This window comes from Podarcis melisellensis (genome assembly GCF_964234715.1).
Source record: "Podarcis melisellensis genome assembly, chromosome: 1".
NCBI lineage: Eukaryota > Metazoa > Chordata > Lepidosauria > Squamata > Lacertidae > Podarcis > Podarcis melisellensis.
The window spans coordinates 9256914-9275634 of NC_138528.1; the positions used below are offsets into that span (position 1 = coordinate 9256914).

The window sequence follows — 18721 nt, forward strand, 5'->3', positions numbered from 1 at the left end:
TATCTGCAAGTAGTAGTAGTAGTAGTAGTAATAATAATGATGATGATAATAATAATAATAATAATAATTAATAATAATAATAATTTATTTATACCCCGCCCATCTGGCTGGGTTTCCCCAGCCACTCTGGGCGGCTTCCAAAAGAATATTAAAATACTGTGATACATCAGACATTAAAAGCTTCCCTAAACAGGGCTGCCTTCAGATGTCTTCTAAAAGTCTGATAGTTATTGTTCTCTTTGACATCTGGTGGGAGGGCGCCACTACCAAGAAGGCCCTCTGCCTGGTTCCCTGTAACTTGGCTTCTCGCAGCGAGGGAACCGCCAGAAGGCCCTCGGTGCTGGACCTCAGGGTCCGGGTAGAACGATGGGGGTGGAGACGCTCCTTCATTTATACTGGACCGAAGCCATTTAGGGCTTTAAAGGTCAGCACCAACACTTTGAATTGTGCTCGGAAACGTACTGGGAGCCAATGTAGGTCTTTCAAGACCGTTGTTATATGGTCTTGGCGGCCGCTCCCAGTCACCAGTCTGGCTGCTGCATTCTGGATTAGTTGTAGTTTCCGGGTTACCTTCAAAGGTAGCCCCACGTAGAGTGCATTGCAGTAGTCCAAGCGGGAGATAACCAGAGCATGCACCACTCTGGCGAGGCAGTCCGCGGGCAGATAGGGTCTCAGCCTGCGTACCAGATGGAGCTGGTACACAGCTGCCCTGGACACGGATTTAACCTGTGCCTCCATGGACAGCTGTGAGTCCAAAATGACTCCCAGGCTGCGCACCTGGTCCTTCAGGGGCACAGTTACCCCATTCAGGACCAGGGAATCCTCCACACCTGCCCGCCTCCTGTCCCCCAGAAACAGTACTTCTGTCTTGTCAGGATTCAATCTCAATCTGTTTGCCGCCATCCATCCTCCAACCGCCTCCAGACACTCACACAGGACCGTCACCGCCTTCACTGGTTCTGATTTGAAAGAGAGGTAGAGCTGGGTATCATCTGCATACTGATGAACACCCAGCAAGTTGTGCATATTCTGTCAACTTAAGTTGCCAATCTTTAGTTGGGACCTCACTTTCCATTTTTGGGTTTACAAAATGCAGGCTGCAGTTATTGCAGACATAAATAACCTTTTCTGACACCCGGGAATTTCAGTCTGGGTTATCCAGACTGGGGGTGGGGGGGTAGTAATTCAAAACATTTTGTTCAGTTCATTATAAATCATTTCCCAATACTTTTTTTCCTTTTTGCATGTCCACCACATGTGAAAGAATGTTCCCTCTACTTCTTTACACTTCTAGCACTTATATGATTCTGTCTTGTAAATCTTAGCAAGCCTACTCGGAGTTAAATACCACCTATGAATCATCTTCAAATAGTTCTCTTTCAAAGAATAACATGCTGTAAATTTCAAGTCGCTTTTCCAAGGTTTCTCCCAGAGGCTGAAATCTATGTTGTGTCCTATATCTACTGCCCAGTGTATCCTTGAGGCTTTAACTAGCTCGTCATTTGTTTCCCATTCTAATAACAGGTTATACATTTTAGACAAAAGTTTGTTTTGCAGGAGTTCTTTTTTGAATTGTGAGCTTTGGTCTGAAAAACCATTCAAGGATTTAGCAGGATTTACTTCTCAGTAGATACATGATTGCACTATCAAATGCAATCCTATATGTCTTGCCCTGCTCCCCTCCCCACAAGTGTGTGATCAATGGATTTTACTTCCTAGTGTGTTCAGGACTGCTGGCTAATGCCACTATCCTATGTCTCAGAAGAGCCCTGTAAGAAGTAAGCTCTGCACGACTGCCATTCTATGCATACATGTCTGTATCCCATTCAGCACAGTGAGGCTTACTTGCAACCAGCACAGGATTACAGTGTCATCAAATCACATTTCCCATAGTAGTCATTTACACAGAAAAGCAGCTTTTTTACTCGGTGTGCTCGACAGACATCTATTGATTTCATTTTAGCAGATTAAGTGTGGGTTTAACATGTTTGCATGCAGATCCAATGTTCAATATGTAGCTTTTTCGTGGGAGAGAAAGATATAGTACTCAGACTGCAATCCTAACTATGTTAACTCACAAGTAAGTCCAGTTGAATTCAGTGGGGTAGTGAATTCAAAGGTAAGTGAGGTTAGGACTGCAGCCTAAATAAATGAGATGGTTTACAAAGCGGTTTACAAAAAGCAAAAAACCTAGGAAATCAAGAAGAATTTACAACTGTACTTTAAAACACAGACGTTTAGAAAGTTTGCGTCTATTGTGTTTTTTTTTTAAGTTTTCTGTATATTTAAATTATGGTTGGACATTTTTCAGTGCTGACATCATCCTTCATTATTTTTTTTTGTAAAACCGCGTTGAGGTTTTCTCTGCAGTCAAGCGGCATGCAAATTTTGCGAAACAAAGAAATAAAAACACACAGGTTGATAGAACACCAAAAGCTCATTAGTCTAATTATAGAGGCAGCTCTTTAATAAAATAAACAAGCAACCTTATTTGCAGCTGCTACTGCGCGGCTCCCAACACCCTTTTAAACCATGGCTCAGAGGCGGGGCTAAGGAGCCCCAGACTCAAGCAAAGAGCCGAAGTAGAAAGAGGCGGGAGTTCAGTGAAGGGGCGGAGCGAGCAGCTAAAACGTGGCTCTGATTGGCTGTAGTCGCCCACCTCCGCTTCCAAGAGCTCGACTCTTAAAACGGCAACACGCACACGGCGAGCGCGTCTCCCTGTTATTTCGAGAGCGGCAGCGGCAGGGTTAACCTTTTCCTTTCTCTCGCTGTGCTACAACCAGTGTGCCGCGCGCACGCGCAGTGGGGACGCCAGTGCTGAGAGGAGGCGGCGGCGGCGACTATGGCCGCCGCCTGGCCGGGCCTGAAGTCGGACTGCGAGGCTCTGCTCAGCAGCTTCCAGCAGGCCGAGAGCGTCCGCTTCGAGGACTTCGCCTCGCTGTGGAGGGAGCTGCGCTTCCACACCATCTTCTAGTGAGCGGGGCCTCTGGGCATGGGCAGAGTGCCTGCACCCCTTGCCGCCCCTTCCAAGAAGTGGCGGGGCTGAGGCAACGTGAGCCGAAAGTCCTGCACTGCAGGCTGGGTGGAGGGAGGGAAGGAAGGAAGGAAGGTCAGGATTGGTCAGCTGCGAACGCTGCATTGCAAGGCGGGGTTGGGCTGGATGACCCTTGGGTGTCCCCTTCCGATCCTACATTCGGGCGGTATCCACACGGGCAGCGGGTCCCAGTGCAGATCTTTCGTCCCCGTCCTTGCCCTTAATGTAGATCAGGGTAACCCAAACTTTGGTCACTTTTTTTTGGACTACAGTTCCCATCATCCTTGGCTATGGGTCCGGCAAGCTAGGGATAATGGGAGTTGTAGTCCAAAAAAACCAGCTGGTGACTCAAGTTTGGAAGCACTGGTGTAGATCTTCACTCCCCCCTCCACACTGGTTAGCCTCAGGTGCCAAAACACTTTTGGCCAGCCTTTCCTGTGGTTCTCACTGTCCTTGACCAGGAGCCAGCCAGCAGTGTGCTGTTCAGATGCTGATACTGTTGTTGTGCTGTGGGTTAAACCACAGAGCCTAGGATTTGCCGATCAGAAGGTTGGTGGTTCAAATCCCCGTGACGGGGTGAGCTCCTGTTGCTTGGTCCCTGCTCCTGCCAACCTAGTAGTTCCAAAGCATGTCAAAGTGCAAGTAGATAAATAGGTACCGCTCCAGCGGGAAGGTAAATGGCGTTTCCGTGCGCTGCTCTGGTTCGCCAGAAGCGGCTTAGTCATGCTGGCCACATGACCCGGAAGCTGTATAGCTCCCTTGGCCAGTAAAGCGAGATGAGCGCTGCAACCCCAGAGAGTCCGTCACGACTGGACCTAATTGTCAGGGGTCCCTTTACCTTTATGCCCAGTTTACAAAAAAGGGTAAAACAATGCATTCTGAAAAAATTAACAAACCTACTTTGAAAACATACATTTTTAAAAGCAAAACAAAACCCTAAAATGTTAACACTGTATTGCAGGGGGTTGGACTAGGTCAGGCATAGGCAAACTCAGCCCTCCAGATGTTTTGAGACTACAATTCCCATCATCCCTGACCACTGGTCCTGTTAGCTAGGGATGATGGGAGTTGTAGTCCCAGAACATCTGGAGGGCCGAGTTTGCCTATGCCTGGACTAGATGATGCTTGGAGGTCCCTTCCAACTCTACAGTTCTGTGATTCTCAAGTGTAGTGGTAAGAACAGCCTTTCTCAACCTTGAGTTCCGTCCCCCCCCCCTCCGATGCTGCCGGACTATAACTCCCATCTTCCCAGACCACCGGTCCTGATAGCTAGGGATGGTTGGGAGTTGTAGGCGAACCACGTCTGGTGACCCAAGGTTGGGAAAGGCTGGGTTAGGAATGTCTGACTGGGACCTGGGAGACCACGTTCAAATCCCCACTGGGCCATGAAGTTCACTGGGGGTGACTGCCCCCCAGGCAAGCCAACCTCACAGGGCTGTTGTGGGGATTAAAGGAGGAGGGCGGGGAAAGGGAACCATGTATTCTCCCTTGAACTCCTTGGAGGAAAGGGTAGGATGTAAAAGTATTATTATTATTGCTATCTACATTTTTATACCACCCTTCATCCATAGATCTCAGGTGACTCACAACATTGAAATACAAGGTAAAAACACAAAATACAGAATAAAAACAGGAACAAGAACAAACCAAACCAATAACCACCCCCTAAGCAATGCTATGTTTTATTTCATTTATGTCATCATTTTATTTTAGTTTTATTTGTTAGTTTTATTTATTTATTTCACTGCTTGATTGTAAAAAACCTCGAAGCGGTTTACAAAGAGATAAAACAGTTAAATGGAGAAAAATCCACCAGCCAACTTTAAAACGTACAAAATTTTAAAATACCAAAACGGATTAGAAAGTGGTCCCAACTTTTTAAGCATCTGATTTTGGTCTAGGGCTTTTAGAACAAGGCTGGGCAACCTGGGGCAACCTGTTTAAACCCTTGAGCACTGACCCTACTCTTCTGTCATCATGGATGTAGTATTTTCTTGACGTATAACGGATGGGATTGACAAATGCCATGCTGTATCTTTTCTTTTTTCAACCTAGTGGTAAAATAAGGACTCCGGAGCAAATAAAGTTCACCAAGGAAGCGTTGGCGCTGGTGTGGCCATACTTCTTTCCTCCCTACACTTTCCAGATCAGAGTTGGTGCCCTTTATCTTCTGTATGGATTGTACAATACGCAGTTGTGCCAACCGAAGCAAAAGGTATAAATCCTGCTTGCATTTGCTTACGTGCTTTTAGGTTGCCTTTTTTTCTGACTTGAATTTGAAGACGTGCCTGTGTTTCTTTCTTCAGATCAGGGTTGCGCTCAAAGACTGGGCTGAAGTCATGAAATTCCAGCAGGAACTGTTAGATGCTCAGCATTACGACGCAGCCTATGTCTTCCGGAAGCTTCGTGTGGACAGAGCGTTCCATTTCACAGCAATGCCTAAATTTGTGAGTTAGTGGATTGATATTAGCAAAATCGCTCAGGCACATATGCAGGTGTCACCTTCTGAGCCCCTCCCTCCCGCATGCATAAGCAAAAATCGCGTAAGTGGGGAGACCCTCTAAAAAGCCTCTAAGCCAGCCTTTCTCAACCTGTGGGTCCCCAGATGTTGTTGAACTACAACTCCCATCACCCCTAGCTAGCAAGGCCAGAGCTCAGGGATGATGGGAGTTGTAGTCCAACAACATCTGGGGACCCACAGGTTGAGAACGCTGCTCTAAGCCATGGGTAGGCAAACTAAGGCTCGGCGTCCGGATCCGGCTCAATCGCCTTCTAAATCCGGCCTGCGGATGGTCCGGGAATCAGCGTGTTTTTACATGAGTAGAATGTGTCCTTTTACTTAAAATGCATCTCTGGGTTATTTGTGGGGCCTGCCTGGTGTTTTTACACGAGTAGAATATGTACTTTTATCTCTTATTGGTTATACTATTAGAAATACATAGACAGGTAATTATGAAATTATTGTGAGGTTTAATAAGTTAACTGTTTATATTTGGACAACTTTTCTGCTGTACTTTATCGGAAGGAGAAAAACAATAATTTTCTTCATAACAATTTAAACAATTTATTGAAACAATTTATTTCACTAAAACAATAACATTATAGCATATGTATCAATAACTGATGTGGTGAAACAACTTTTTTTAAAAAAAAACTTAGACTGAGTTTTAGCACACATGAAAAACTTAAAACAAATCCTTTTTTCCTGATGAATAGCCTTTGGACTATAATGTAACTCAAATAGAAAACTATAGAAAGATTTTTCCTCCAAAAGCATTTCATTTTAAAAATCCAATTTAAATAAAAAAATCTGATTTAAATTTTTAAAAATCCATTTTTAATTTTTTTTATAAAAAATAAATATTTGATTTTTATCCACCCTGGGGTCAGGGCTTCCACTGATGGGGTTGGTTAGGTGATTCCTGCCTAGGTTTCTTACCTTCTTGAAACCTCAGTGGCATTTCACTTTCGTTTGCTCATCCAGTTTTTCTTTCCACTTTTATCCTGAGACAACCACCTCTGTTTAGCTTTCCTTTAGGACTAAGAAGAACATGCAGGAGAAGACGGAAACCAGGAGCGAGTTCAGGGATCCGGACGACCGAGTTGCAATGCTTAAGCCGGATGACTTCTTAGAGGTGGCGTATGCATCATGCTCTTAACATTTCTGCTGTTTCTGCTGCAGCATCTTTCGGGTGGCCTAGCGTGCTGATTTAGCAATGTCGCCCTGTTCCAGGGGCCATTCTGTCCCTTCACACACAGACGGTGATGCTGCAACCACATGGAAGGTGTGACAAATTTAAATACCACCCGCAAACCCTCCTATGTTTTGGGGTTGCAAAGCATGACTTTTATTTGAATTGTGTTTCTGATTAATACATATGCATGCTCAGCGCAACTCTTAGTTTTCCTGTTGGATCTCTCAGTCCTAGGGAAAACCCAATCTAGCATTTGTTTTAAAAATCATTTTGTGTGTGTGTGTTCTGTCAATGTGGTGCAGACACAACCTTCTCAATCTCATATTCATGCTTAGGCACATAGGGATAAACAAAGGGCCGACGTGCCCCTCTCTCCTCATTTGAATGTCCTTCCTTTCATTTCATATTTTACTTCAATATTATTGTAGCATCATGTCTGTGCTTCAGCTAACCATGGTTGTCCTTGTAACTGAAGCCAACTGGGGTTTGAAGAACCCGCTCGGATATACTGCCATGGATTGGAGATCATTGTTACATCTGCTCCAGGCTGCTGGTAATGGAGAATGCTGAGAAAAGCTCCATTCATTACAACTAATACAATTGTACCTATTTCCCTCCTCCTCTCCCTCCCTACAACTCTCTATTCAACTAGAGTCGAAGCTCTGGAAGTGGATTTAAATATAAAACCACAATATATATAATCAAAATAAAAACAACACCCCAATAACCCTCCCCAACCCCAACCCCCATTTTAAAAGTGCATAGAATGTAAATCAGAGCAACCAAAGGCCTGGTTAAAAAGGAACATTTGCCTGGTGCCTAAAGGTGTATAATGAAGGCGCTAGGCTAATTTCCCTGGGGGGAGAGCATTCTGTTGCGATCTTTCAAAGTCTTCAGTGGTTAAGTTTCACTTTGGCTTCCAAAGCTTTCCTGCCGGTCAATATATTTATTTACATTTTAAGGAAGCTAAGAACATTCACGACCACTACCAAAAGATGAAGTGCCTGATCTCTGAGGACCAGTCCCAGCCGGACAAGGCTCTTAATCTGATAAAAGACGACTTCATAGACAATTTCAAGAACATCATTTTGGAGCATCAAGAGTGGCAGAAGAACAAAGGTGTAGGTGGCTTCATTTTTTGTTTGTGTGTGTGTGTGCTGTTGAAGCTTGTATGGGTGATTGGAAAACCATTTCTCACTTTGCCGCTTATGCTGCACTTTTTAAAGTATCCCACCTACTTTTCCCCAAAGCTTTAAATAGTTTAGGCAAATGCAGGTCTGTGCAGACCAGAGCTGAACCGGGGAAATTTGCCATGTAGTTGGTGGCCTTTGCGCATTGTTTCTCTCTGTTTCTGTGGAATTCTGACGCACTAATGACACAAGAGCAACACAGATTGGAGGGCTCTCGCTGTGGAGTGCTAAACAGTATAAATTTCTGTTGTGTTTGGGTGGCATCTAACAACAACAACAATTTTTTATTTATACCCTGTCCTTATTGGTTCAGAAAACCGGGCTCAGGGCAGCTAACAACAAATTTAAAACACTTAGTTGATGCAACATAAAACAGCATAAAATACAGTATAAAACATGAATAACAATAAATTCAGAATTCAAAAATCAATTTAGGGGGAAAACCCATTTAATAAACATTAGATCTAGAAGCTAATGGGGACAATATAGGGATGTGTGAATTGCACACTTGTTTGGATTGTTGCAGAGGCAATCTTTGCGCTGTGTCTTGTTGCGGGGAGTGAAGAACGGGCAGATCTAGAGAGATCCACCTGGGCCTACAGCTGCCATTGTGGCACTATGCTGTGTAAACAGGACAAGAGAACAGCCTGTTTTCCAAGCGGATGAGAGAGCCAGTTCATTGGTCATATGTGAATAGCCAAGACACCTATGCAGAACAGATGAAGGGGCGTGTTCTGTGTGTATTAAATTTGATGCACAGTGCTCATTGCACGTCACGATTCCTCCGATCTCTAGAGTACCTTGCTTTAGCCCTTTGCATCCCAAAGTGGGCAGTATTACCCCCTGGGGAGCAGCGGGGTCACCTAGGGGGGCCCTAAGCAGTGGGGGGGGGGGGACTTGTTGGAAATGTAAATGAATATCAGACTTTGAAAAGCTTGTATCACTGGATCAAGCTGATCAGTGCCGTTGAATTCATTAAACTAGTTCTAAGAATGAATGAATGAATGAATGAATAAACTTACTTATACCCTACCCATCTGGCTGGGTTTCCCCAGCCACTCTGGGCGGCTCCCAACAGAATATTAAAAACACGGTAAAACATTAAACATTAAAAACTTCCCTAAACAGGGTTGCCTTCAGATGTCTTCTCAAAGTCAGATACCATATATAGCCGAGTATAAGCCGACACGAATATAAGCCGAGGCACCTAATTTTAGGACAAAAAACTGGGAAAACTTATTGACTCAAGTATAAGCCGGTTCACCACACCACAAACCTGGTGGCGGCGGCAGCGGAGGAGGAAGAACAAGCAGCCCGAAAGGGCTGCTTTCAGGCTGCTCCTTCCTTCTCTGCCACTGCCGACAGCAGCAAAGGCGGCATAGGAGGAAGGAACAGCCCAAACGGGAGCAGCCTCTCCCAGCGCGACTCTTGTGCCTGCCCTTGCAAGAGGCAGGCGGCGGTGGAGGGACGAGCGGCGAGAAAGGGCTCCTTTCTTGCCACTTGTCCCTCCGCCGCTGCCCACCTCACTTGCGTATAAGCCGAGGGAGGCTTTTTCAGCATAAAAAATATGCTGAAAAAGTCAGCTTATATTCAAGTACATCCGGTCGTTGTTTATTTCTTTGACATCTGTTGGGAGGGTGTTCCACAGAGCGGGTGCCATTACCGAGGAGGCTCTCTGCCTGGTTCCCTGTAACCTCACTTCTCACAGTGAAGGAACCACCGGAAGGCCCTTGGAGCTGGATCTCAGGGTCTGGGCAGAACGATGGGGGTGGAGATGCTCCTTCAGGTATACTGGTTTTTAATTGGGTTTTAATAAGTGTGCAATTAATTGTTACAGATTTGAATTTTATTGTGCTATTCGTAGAATTGTAGAGTTAGAAGGGACTTCTGGTCCAACCCTCCGCAATGCAGGGATTATTATCCTCAATGGGTCGTGCAAACAGCTATTCTGAATAACGCCTTTCATAGGGTAGGGTAGGGAGCACTTGGTTCATGGAACCAAGGGGCCAGTGGGAGCAGCTGTTCTAGACCAAGGCCTCCGTATTTCAGTCTTCATCCCTGTGCCCTTTCCAGGAGCCGGCCTTGGCCACTGTGGGTGAAGAAGCGACGAATGACAAGGAGGGTCCTTCGCAAGGGACAGAGGTAAGGAAATACCGTATTTTTCCATGTCTAAGACGTCCCCTGTGTATAAGACGACCCTTATTTTTTTGAACCCAAAACTAAGAAAATGAAACCCTAAAATAGAAGTAAAATTCTGGACGATTGGCAGCAGAAAGTTGTTGATCTTTTTGGGGGTGATCGCCCTCAAAGTTTCCGGCATGAGATGCATGCATTGTGCTGTGGTGCAGAAGCAAAGGCAGCGACTGGGGGGGGCACCACACGCTCCCCCTCGATGGCAGCTGCTGCTGCGGGGAAGCAGGCTCCCAAGCAGGATGCCAAGGAAGAGCTGGGGGAAGGCAGCGACCACTCTGCATCAGGCCATGCCTTCGAGCAAACTGAGCTGAGGAAGGTGGTGAGTGGGCTGGGGGACGGGTGGGAGTTTGAGAGGGGAAGAGGGAAAGAAGGAAAGAAGGGCAAGGCGAGGTGGCTGAGGCAGCTCTCAGCGGCGGTGGCAGCTGCTCTCGATCTGGTGGTCGTGACAGTGGGGGCTTCAGGAGGTGAGCCAGTCGCCAGCAAGCAGCCAGCGGGGGTGGGGAGAGAGGGGGGATGGCAGCAGGAGAGACCGCCTCAGCCCACCCAAGCCAAAATCCCGGACATATGCTTAAATCTTTTAAAAATTCCCCTCCGCCCCAATGCCCATGTTCCGTGTTCAAGATGACCCCCAATTTTCGTCTTTGTTGTTTAGTCGTTTAGTTGTGTCCGACTCTTCATGATCCCCTGGACCAGAGCACGCCAGGCACTCCTGTCTTCCACTGCCTCCTGCAGTTTGGTCAAACTCATGCTGGTAGCTTCGAGAACACTGTCCAACCATGTCGTCCTCTGTCATCCCCTTTTCCTTGTGCCCTCCATCTTTCCCAGCATCAGGGTCTTTTCCAAGGAGTCTTCTCTTCTCATGAGGTGGCCAAAGTATTGGAGTCTCAGCTTCAGGATCTGTCCTTCCAGTGAGCACTCAGGGCTGATTTCCTTCAGAATAGATAGGCTTGATCTTCTTGCAGTCCATGGGACTCTCAAGAGTCTCCTCCAGCACCAGAATTCAAAAGCATCAATTCTTCGGCGAACAGCCTTCTTTATGGTCCATACACATCTTATACATGGAAAAATACAGTCCTTATTGTGCTACCTGGAATCTCAGGGCAAAAGAGTCAGGTGTAGGAACTGTGTCGTTGTCTAGGCCTAGGTGATGCAATGCTAAAAGTATTTTCTTTTCCAGGGATTTGAAAGAGCCAGAGCGTTAGCCGACATCAAATCCAAATCTTACTCTGCAGTTGTTCAAGTAAGTGTGCATGGAATATCAGGAAATTCTCCTCCATCGCAATAATGGGTTCTAAGTTGAAATATATGACTCTCCTTAAAACCTTCTTTACTTTTCTGTATGATGAAAAGTTATATATCTCTTACTACTCCTTGTTGTTTTGATTTATTTTATTGATGCATGTATTGAGGATATGTTAATGCAGTATAAGTTATACAGTGGTGCCCCGCTAGACGAATGCCTCGCAAGACGAAAAACCCGCAAGACGAAAGGGTTTTTCGGTTTTTGCGACGCTTCGCTAGACGATTTTCCCTATGGGCTTGCATCGCAAGACGAAAGCCCATAGGGAAATCTCGGGGACCTTTTTTTAAATGCTGGCGGTGGGGAGCAAAGCCTTCCCCCCCCTCCGGACTTCAGAAGAGGTCCAGGAAGGCCAGCGGGGGCGAAAGGCTTTGCTCCCCACCGCCAGCATTTTAAAAGCGGTCCGGGATAGCAGGGAAGCGCTTCCCGCTATCCCGGACGGCTTTTGAAGGCAGGCAGGGGGGGCAAAGACTTTTGCCCCCCCTGCCTGCCTAACCGGGGGCTTTTAAATCGCCCCGGGACTGTCCGGGGCGATTTAAAAGCCCCCGGACGGCTTTTGAAGCCTCCCCCCCCGCCCGGCTTCGGGGCATCATCCCGATGCCGGGCGGTGGGGCAGGAACGCCTCCCCCAGCCGCCCGGCTTCGGGGCATCGTCCCGATGCCGGGCGGTGGGGCAGGAAAGCCTCCCCCAGCCGCCCGGCATCGGAACGATGTCCCGAAGCCGGGCGGCCGGGCGGGAAAGCCTCCCCCCCCGCCCGGCTTCGGGGCATCGTCCCGATGCCGGGCGGTGGGGCAGGAAAGCCTCCCCCAGCCGCCCGGCATCGGGGCATCGTCCCGATGCCGGGCGGTGGGGCAGGAAAGCCTCCCCCAGCCGCCCGGCATCGGGGCATCGTCCCGATGCCGGGCGGTGGGGCAGGAAAGCCTCCCCCAGCCGCCCGGCATCGGGGCATCGTCCCGATGCCGGGCGGTGGGGCAGGAAAGCCTCCCCCAGCCGCCCGGCATCGGGGCATCGTCCCGATGCCGGGCGGTGGGGCAGGAACGCCTCCCCCAGCCGCCCGGCATCGGGGCATCGTCCCGATGCCGGGCGGTGGGGCAGGAAAGCCTCCCCCAGCCGCCCGGCATCGGGGCATCGTCCCGATGCCGGGCGGTGGGGCAGGAAAGCCTCCCCCAGCCGCCCGGCATCGGGGCATCGTCCCGAAGCCGGGCGGCCGGGCGGGAAAGCCTCCCCCCCCCGCCCGGCTTCGGGGCATCGTCCCGATGCCGGGCGGTGGGGCAGGAAAGCCTCCCCCAGCCGCCCGGCATCGGGGCATCGTCCCGATGCCGGGCGGTGGGGCAGGAACGCCTCCCCCAGCCGCCCGGCATCGGGGCATCGTCCCGATGCCGGGCGGTGGGGCAGGAAAGCCTCCCCCAGCCGCCCGGCATCGGGGCATCGTCCCGATGCCGGGCGGTGGGGCAGGAACGCCTCCCCCAGCCGCCCGGCATCGGGGCCTCGTCCCGATGCCGGGCGGTGGGGCAGGAAAGCCTCCCCCAGCCGCCCGGCATCGGAACGATGTCCCGAAGCCGGGCGGCCCTGCGGGAAAGCCTCCCCCCCCCCGCCCGGCTTCGGGGCATCATCCCGATGCCGGGCGGTGGGGCAGGAATGCCTCCCCCAGCCGCCCGGCTTCGGGGCATCGTCCCGATGCCGGGCGGTGGGGCAGGAAAGCCTCCCCCCCCCGCCCGGCATCGGAACGTTGTCCCGAAGCCGGGCGGCCGGGCGGGAAAGCCTTTGTCCCCCCTGCCTGCCTTCCCAGGGGCTTTTAAATCGCCCCGGACAGCGGAGAAGTCCTCCGCTGTTCCGGGCGATTTTAAAATGCCGCCCGCCAGAAGAGGTCGGGGGAAGGCTTTTTCCATAGGAACGCATTAATTGATTTTCAATGCATTCCTATGGAAAACCGTGCATCGCAAGACGAAAAACTCGCAAGACGAAGAGACTTGCGGAACGAATTAATTTCGTCTTGCGAGGCACCACTGTAATATATATTAGTTGCCTATGACACGGACAGACTGTGTTATTGAGTTAAAATGAGATGAAAAATGATCCAAGTTCTGTAATTTGAAAAGCTCACAGTCTTTCACAGGTTAGTCCTAAGAAGAAGAACCAACTGTAGCTAGTTGGGTCCAACAGTTTTGCACAGTATCATGCACTGATATTGAAATATGAGTGCACTGTAATATTAAAAAGTGATTTTTATTTTTAAATCACCTATGTAAGTTAAGTGCATTGATCAGTGGCCAACTAGCAGACTTGCAGCACTGGAAGATCAGAATTTAAAATGCAACAGGGAGAACTCAGTGACTGAGGGCAAGCTAGACTAGATATCTGCAATTGGATCTCTGACATCTTTTTCTGAAGCTTAAAAACAGCCATGGGGAGAAGGGGCAAATTCGATTAGGGTTGTGATGAGGGATTTAACAATTTTAACACTGCTCCCTTGAAGTACCAATAAGAGATCCATGATTTCATGCGACGGTGAAATTGCTGTTGTATAATACTAGTGGGTAATAGAATATGTATTCCTCCCGTAGGAATCTTGTGTGTTATGAGTCCATGCCTACCCTGTGCCAAGGGGTTGAATTCCTACCTTTCCTTCGTGATCATTCTATTAATGAATATGGCATATGACAACATTACAGGGGGCAGAATTAAGCAGTGGCAAGATCCAAGCAGTTCATTTGATTGTCTCCCCCCCCCCCTTGCAATGCACACTACTAAAATTTTGTTTTCCTTCTTGCTTAGTTTACTTCTCTGGCTTTTTTTTTTTAAAAAAAACACCAAATATTTTAGGCTTCCAAATCAAGACGGCACCGCCAAGTTAAGCTGGAGTCTTCCGAATCAACAGATCGTGGGAAATCCAAATCGCCAAGGGCTAAGAAAGCCAGCAAAGGTTTGCAGCCGAGGAGGAAGAAAGAAACTCTGAAAAGCAGAGGTAGGGAAACGCTTTTCCAAAACAGAAGTGTGTTTGTGTGTGTTGGGCAGGGGAGAGGGGGTTGTAATTCTTTGCTCTCACATAACACGCGCTCACTCCTGAAATGGGTGCACTTGCTGCACAGGCCTCCATGAACAGCTCCTGGGAGGGGCCATCCTTTGAGAAGAGCATCTTTTGACTGCTTGCCGTAGGGGAGGGGATGTGAGTGTCTTGCATGTGCGCCTGCCGTCCCATATCCAAGAATCTCCTGATGATCTCTGCTGATTCTCCAGAGAGAAAGAGGCGTGTTCTGCTCTCTACTTATTCTACTCCAGCGTCAGTCAGTCAGTCAGTGTGTTGGAGAGAGAGAGACTGAGTGTTAGAGATCGTGTGTAGAGATAAGGTTGCTGCTAAGAGCAGCTGCAGACACTCAGTGTAGTGCAGCATTCATTTATGCTTAGACCTCATTAAGCTCTGTATATAGTTGTATAACAGTTGTAGATAGAATAAAGAAGATATTCTACAGAGCTGCTCTCCGAGTCATTTATATACTCTGCTATACTCTGCTGTGCGACGACTGTCTTCTTGTTGGAGTGAATCCGGTGCTCACAACTCTCAGCTTTGACCTGTTCCTGTCCAGAAGGTGGTCTCTGGAAGTGCTACCCAGCTCGCCTAGCCCAGTCGGGGCTGAAGTGCATGAGTCCAGTTGGTGGCACTGGCTCAAGGGCGATGCTGACACCTCCTTCAGCCCATTGTGCTTCTGATGATCTTGTGGATATTATGGGGTGGCCTACTGGCAATCACCTTGAACAGGTTTTACCTAATTTTCAGGGAATTTTTTACTTAATTACATTGCGTTTTTATTATCTTTTATGCAAACCACTTCCTTTTACTATGCTAAGCGTTAGAACGCCTCCCCCACCCTCCCAAACTTTGCAGATACTTATAAAAGACCATAGATCTGGAGTACAGCATATTTTGCACGCAAAAAGTCTCAGGTTTAGTCTCTAGCTAGGGCTGGGAATGTCCCCTCTGAAATCCCGGCTAACCACTGTGTAGTCACTACTGCACTAGATGGGGCCCAGTGGTCTGAATCAATATAAGACAGCTTCCTACATTCATAAATATACGAATGGTTGGTCCAAGGTACTTGCAGGGAGAAGTAAGAACAGTGTTCATCTTCCTCTTTAACAGAAGATCAGAAGAGAATTCAATCAGCTGTAGCTATGCAAGCAATTAGCAGAATATAATGAGAGTATCCTGGTTGTTTTTTTTTAAAGCTTTTTAATTTTTAGAATTACAGTTGGATATTCCTGTATTCTTGTAACTCAACCTCGTTCCACGCCCTCTTCATTAGCACACGACCTCTGAAACACATTGCACAACAACCGTCCTCGTTATGATTCCAGATCAGTTTGTATTTGTTCATACGTGTCCTCAAAGGAAGCCATCTTTCCATACAGTCGTTTTTCCTATTGCTTTCCCCTTCCTGTCTTCCTTTGTTCCGCAAGTTTCTCTGTTAAGTGCTGAAGTCCGCACCTTCAGCCTCCATTCGTGAATATGGAGATGTCTCGGATCTGTCCATTTTGGAACTGTCAATTGCATCGCTGAGACAAAAGGTTATTAGGCGCTGGCCATCTTTTTGTTCCCCACCATCAGTAAAGAGATGCTCTGCAGAGTCTTTTGCATTATTAGGCTCCTTTTGTTAAAAACCCGCATCCTGAAAGAGTTTAACCTCATCTACAAAACTGACCGGCAAGGACTTACTGTACTTTTCCGTGCATTGTTGTTGTTTAGTCGTTTAGTCGTGTCCGACTCTTCATGACCCCATGGACCAGAGCACGCCAGGCACTCCTGTCTTCCACTGCCTCCCGCAGTTTGGTCAGACTCATGCTGGTAGCTTCGAGAACACTGTCCAACCATCTCGGCCTCTGTCGTCCCCTTCTCATTGTGCCCTCCATCTTTCTTTTCCAGGGTCTTTTCCAGGGAGTCTTCTCTTCTCCTGAGGTGGCCAAAGTACTGGAGCCTCAGCTTCAGGATCTGTCCTTCCAGAGAGCACTCAGGGCTGATTTCCATAAGAATGGATAGGTTTGATCTTCTTGCAGTTCATGGGACTCTCAAGAGTCTCCTCCAGCATCAGAATGCCAAAGTATCAATTCTCCAGCGATCAGCCTTCTTTATGGTCCAGCTCTCACTTCCATACATCACTACTGGGAAAACCATAGATTTAACTATATAGACCTTTCTTGGCAAGGTGATATCTCTGCCATGCTAAAAAGTGGGGGTTGTGCATAGGGTGGACGTTTGACTGGTTGCTGCTGTGGCTGTCAGCAGCTACTGTGCGTGTTATTGGTTGCTGCGTCAGTGGGTGTTGTTGATTGGCTGACATTCTGGCAGTTGGGCGGGCGATTGGCAGCTTCTGCTGGCGATGGGACCGACAGGAGGCGGAATTTTGGCAATCCCCCCCCCCCCCCAAAACAAAGCTCAACCCTGGGAAATCCTCAAAAAAAAAAAAAAAAAAAGCTCAACATCCCCCCATTTTCTTAAATTTGAGTCCCGAAAAATAAGCAACGTCTTATACATGAGGGAGGCTTATAGACAGAAAAGTACGGTAGTTATGGATCTGAAATGGAAACCAGTTCCTTTTCGAGATTGGTGTTGCCTTTGCAGGGACGTTGCAGTTGACAGAGGAGCAGAGTGCTGGGAGCCTGAGTATGCCTGTGATTGCAGAGGATGATGAAGATGAAGATATTGACCATCCCAGTGACGAAGGTACATTGCAGGGTGTCCTTGTTGTGCAAGCTATCTTCCCTCTCCTCTTCTTTTTAAAATAGTTTTTTATTCATACTTTTCAAATTTATACATTTCATTAATTTTACAATCTATTTAACATTTCAAAATTTGACTTCCTTCCCCGCTCTTTTTGCGGTTCCTTAAATTGATTTTTTCATACCTTCTGCATATCCGAATTCATTTAATTTACTCATTTAATTATCTACCATAAATATCTACTCTTCCAAAACTGCAGGCTATTACAATAATCCTGCCAATGTTTTATCTATTTACAATTTATCTGTAAATGTTCAATAAACCATTTCCATTCTTTTATAAAGTGTTTGTTATTTTGATTTCTTAGTCTTCTGGTAAGCTTTGCCATTTCTGCATATGTTTTTGTATCGATTCTTCCTTTACTGGGACTTCCGCTTCTTTCCATTTTGGGGCAAGTAACATTCTTGTTGCTGTAGTAGCATGCATAAATAAATTTCTATACAATTTAGGTAGCTCTGAGCCTATAATTCCCAAATTATTCCACAACAATTCCTTCCCTCCTTCTCACCATTTCTTCCTCAAAACTTTACTGAGAAATGTTTCTTGTTCAGGCTTGGCTTTCTTAAATCCTTTTCCTTTCCCGATTTGTTGGACGATGGCCACTTTTTCCTTCTCTTGTTTGCCAGACTTCATGCCCAGCAAGAGGAAGCGAGCTCGTTGAGAGGAGAATCCAAACGGTGTGAATTGGCTTTGCCTGAAGGGAACGTGCCTCCGGCTAGCGGAATGAGGCTGTCCAAGTGGCCTGAAGAGACGCTGCAAACTGCACACGCCCCTGTTCACATTTCAAGAAGGCAGGAAGAACCTCTATGGAAAGCTCAAAGTGAAGAAAATTTGTTCTGTGTCGTGCAATAGTTTGATGTGCTGAACAGGGGATTTCATGCCCCTGGGACTTAACAAATGCTGAGAAACGGTTCTCAGGTTTAGCACTGTATATAAAATTATATTGTATTACTCATATCTTAAAATAAAGTATTGGTTTTATGAAAAACTCCCCACATTCATTAAATGAAGGAGTATAGATTATACTCATTCTGGTGGAACGCTCTGTCACAAGAGACTAGGGCTCTGTGGGACTTGACATCTTTCCGCGGGGCCTGCAAGACAGAGCTGTTCCACCAGGCCTTTGGCCCAGGCACAGCCTGACCCCCTCCTTTGGCAATCCTCACTGAACTTCTAGCCCAATGGTTGCCATTAATTTGATTGGAATTAATTTTATAATGAAATGATTTTAGAATGTTTTATCGTTTTACTGTTGTTAGCCGCTCTGAGCCTGGCTTCGGCTGGGGAGGGCGGGATATAAATAAAATTTATTATTATTATTATTATTATTATTATTATTATTATTATTAGTAATAATAATAATATTACTTATACCCTGGCCATCTGACTGGGTTGCCCCCAGATTTCAACATAATAAAAACACAACAAAACATCAAACATAAAAAACTTCCTGATAACAGGCTGCCTTCAGATGTCTTCGGGGAGTTGTGCGGTTGTTTATCTGTTTGACATCTGATGGGAGGGTGTTCCACAGGG

General features: G+C 47.3%; 1 protein-coding gene across 1 annotated transcript; it reads left to right on the forward strand.

Annotated features, from left to right (window-relative positions):
- Positions 1 to 2803: 2803 nt before the first annotated feature.
- On the forward strand, positions 2804 to 18507 carry SNAPC1 (small nuclear RNA activating complex polypeptide 1). Its single transcript, XM_081914524.1, has 10 exons — positions 2804 to 2973; positions 5090 to 5249; positions 5341 to 5481; positions 6562 to 6669; positions 7692 to 7850; positions 9993 to 10061; positions 11290 to 11352; positions 14236 to 14377; positions 17027 to 17128; positions 17812 to 18507. The coding sequence occupies exons 1-10, from the start codon at positions 2843 to 2845 to the stop codon at positions 17844 to 17846; spliced, it is 1110 nt and encodes a 369-aa protein (XP_081770650.1). The 5' UTR covers positions 2804 to 2842; the 3' UTR covers positions 17847 to 18507.
- Positions 18508 to 18721: the final 214 nt, after the last annotated feature.

Coding starts and splice junctions, on each gene's coding strand:
- SNAPC1 (XM_081914524.1), top strand. CDS start 2,843: ATGGCCGCCGCCTGGCCGGGCCTGAAGTCGGACTGCGAGGCTCTGCTC. Junction 6,670..7,691: donor AGCCGGATGACTTCTTAGAG/GTGGCGTATGCA, acceptor TTACATTTTAAG/GAAGCTAAGAACATTCACGA. Junction 10,062..11,289: donor GTCCTTCGCAAGGGACAGAG/GTAAGGAAATAC, acceptor TTTCTTTTCCAG/GGATTTGAAAGAGCCAGAGC.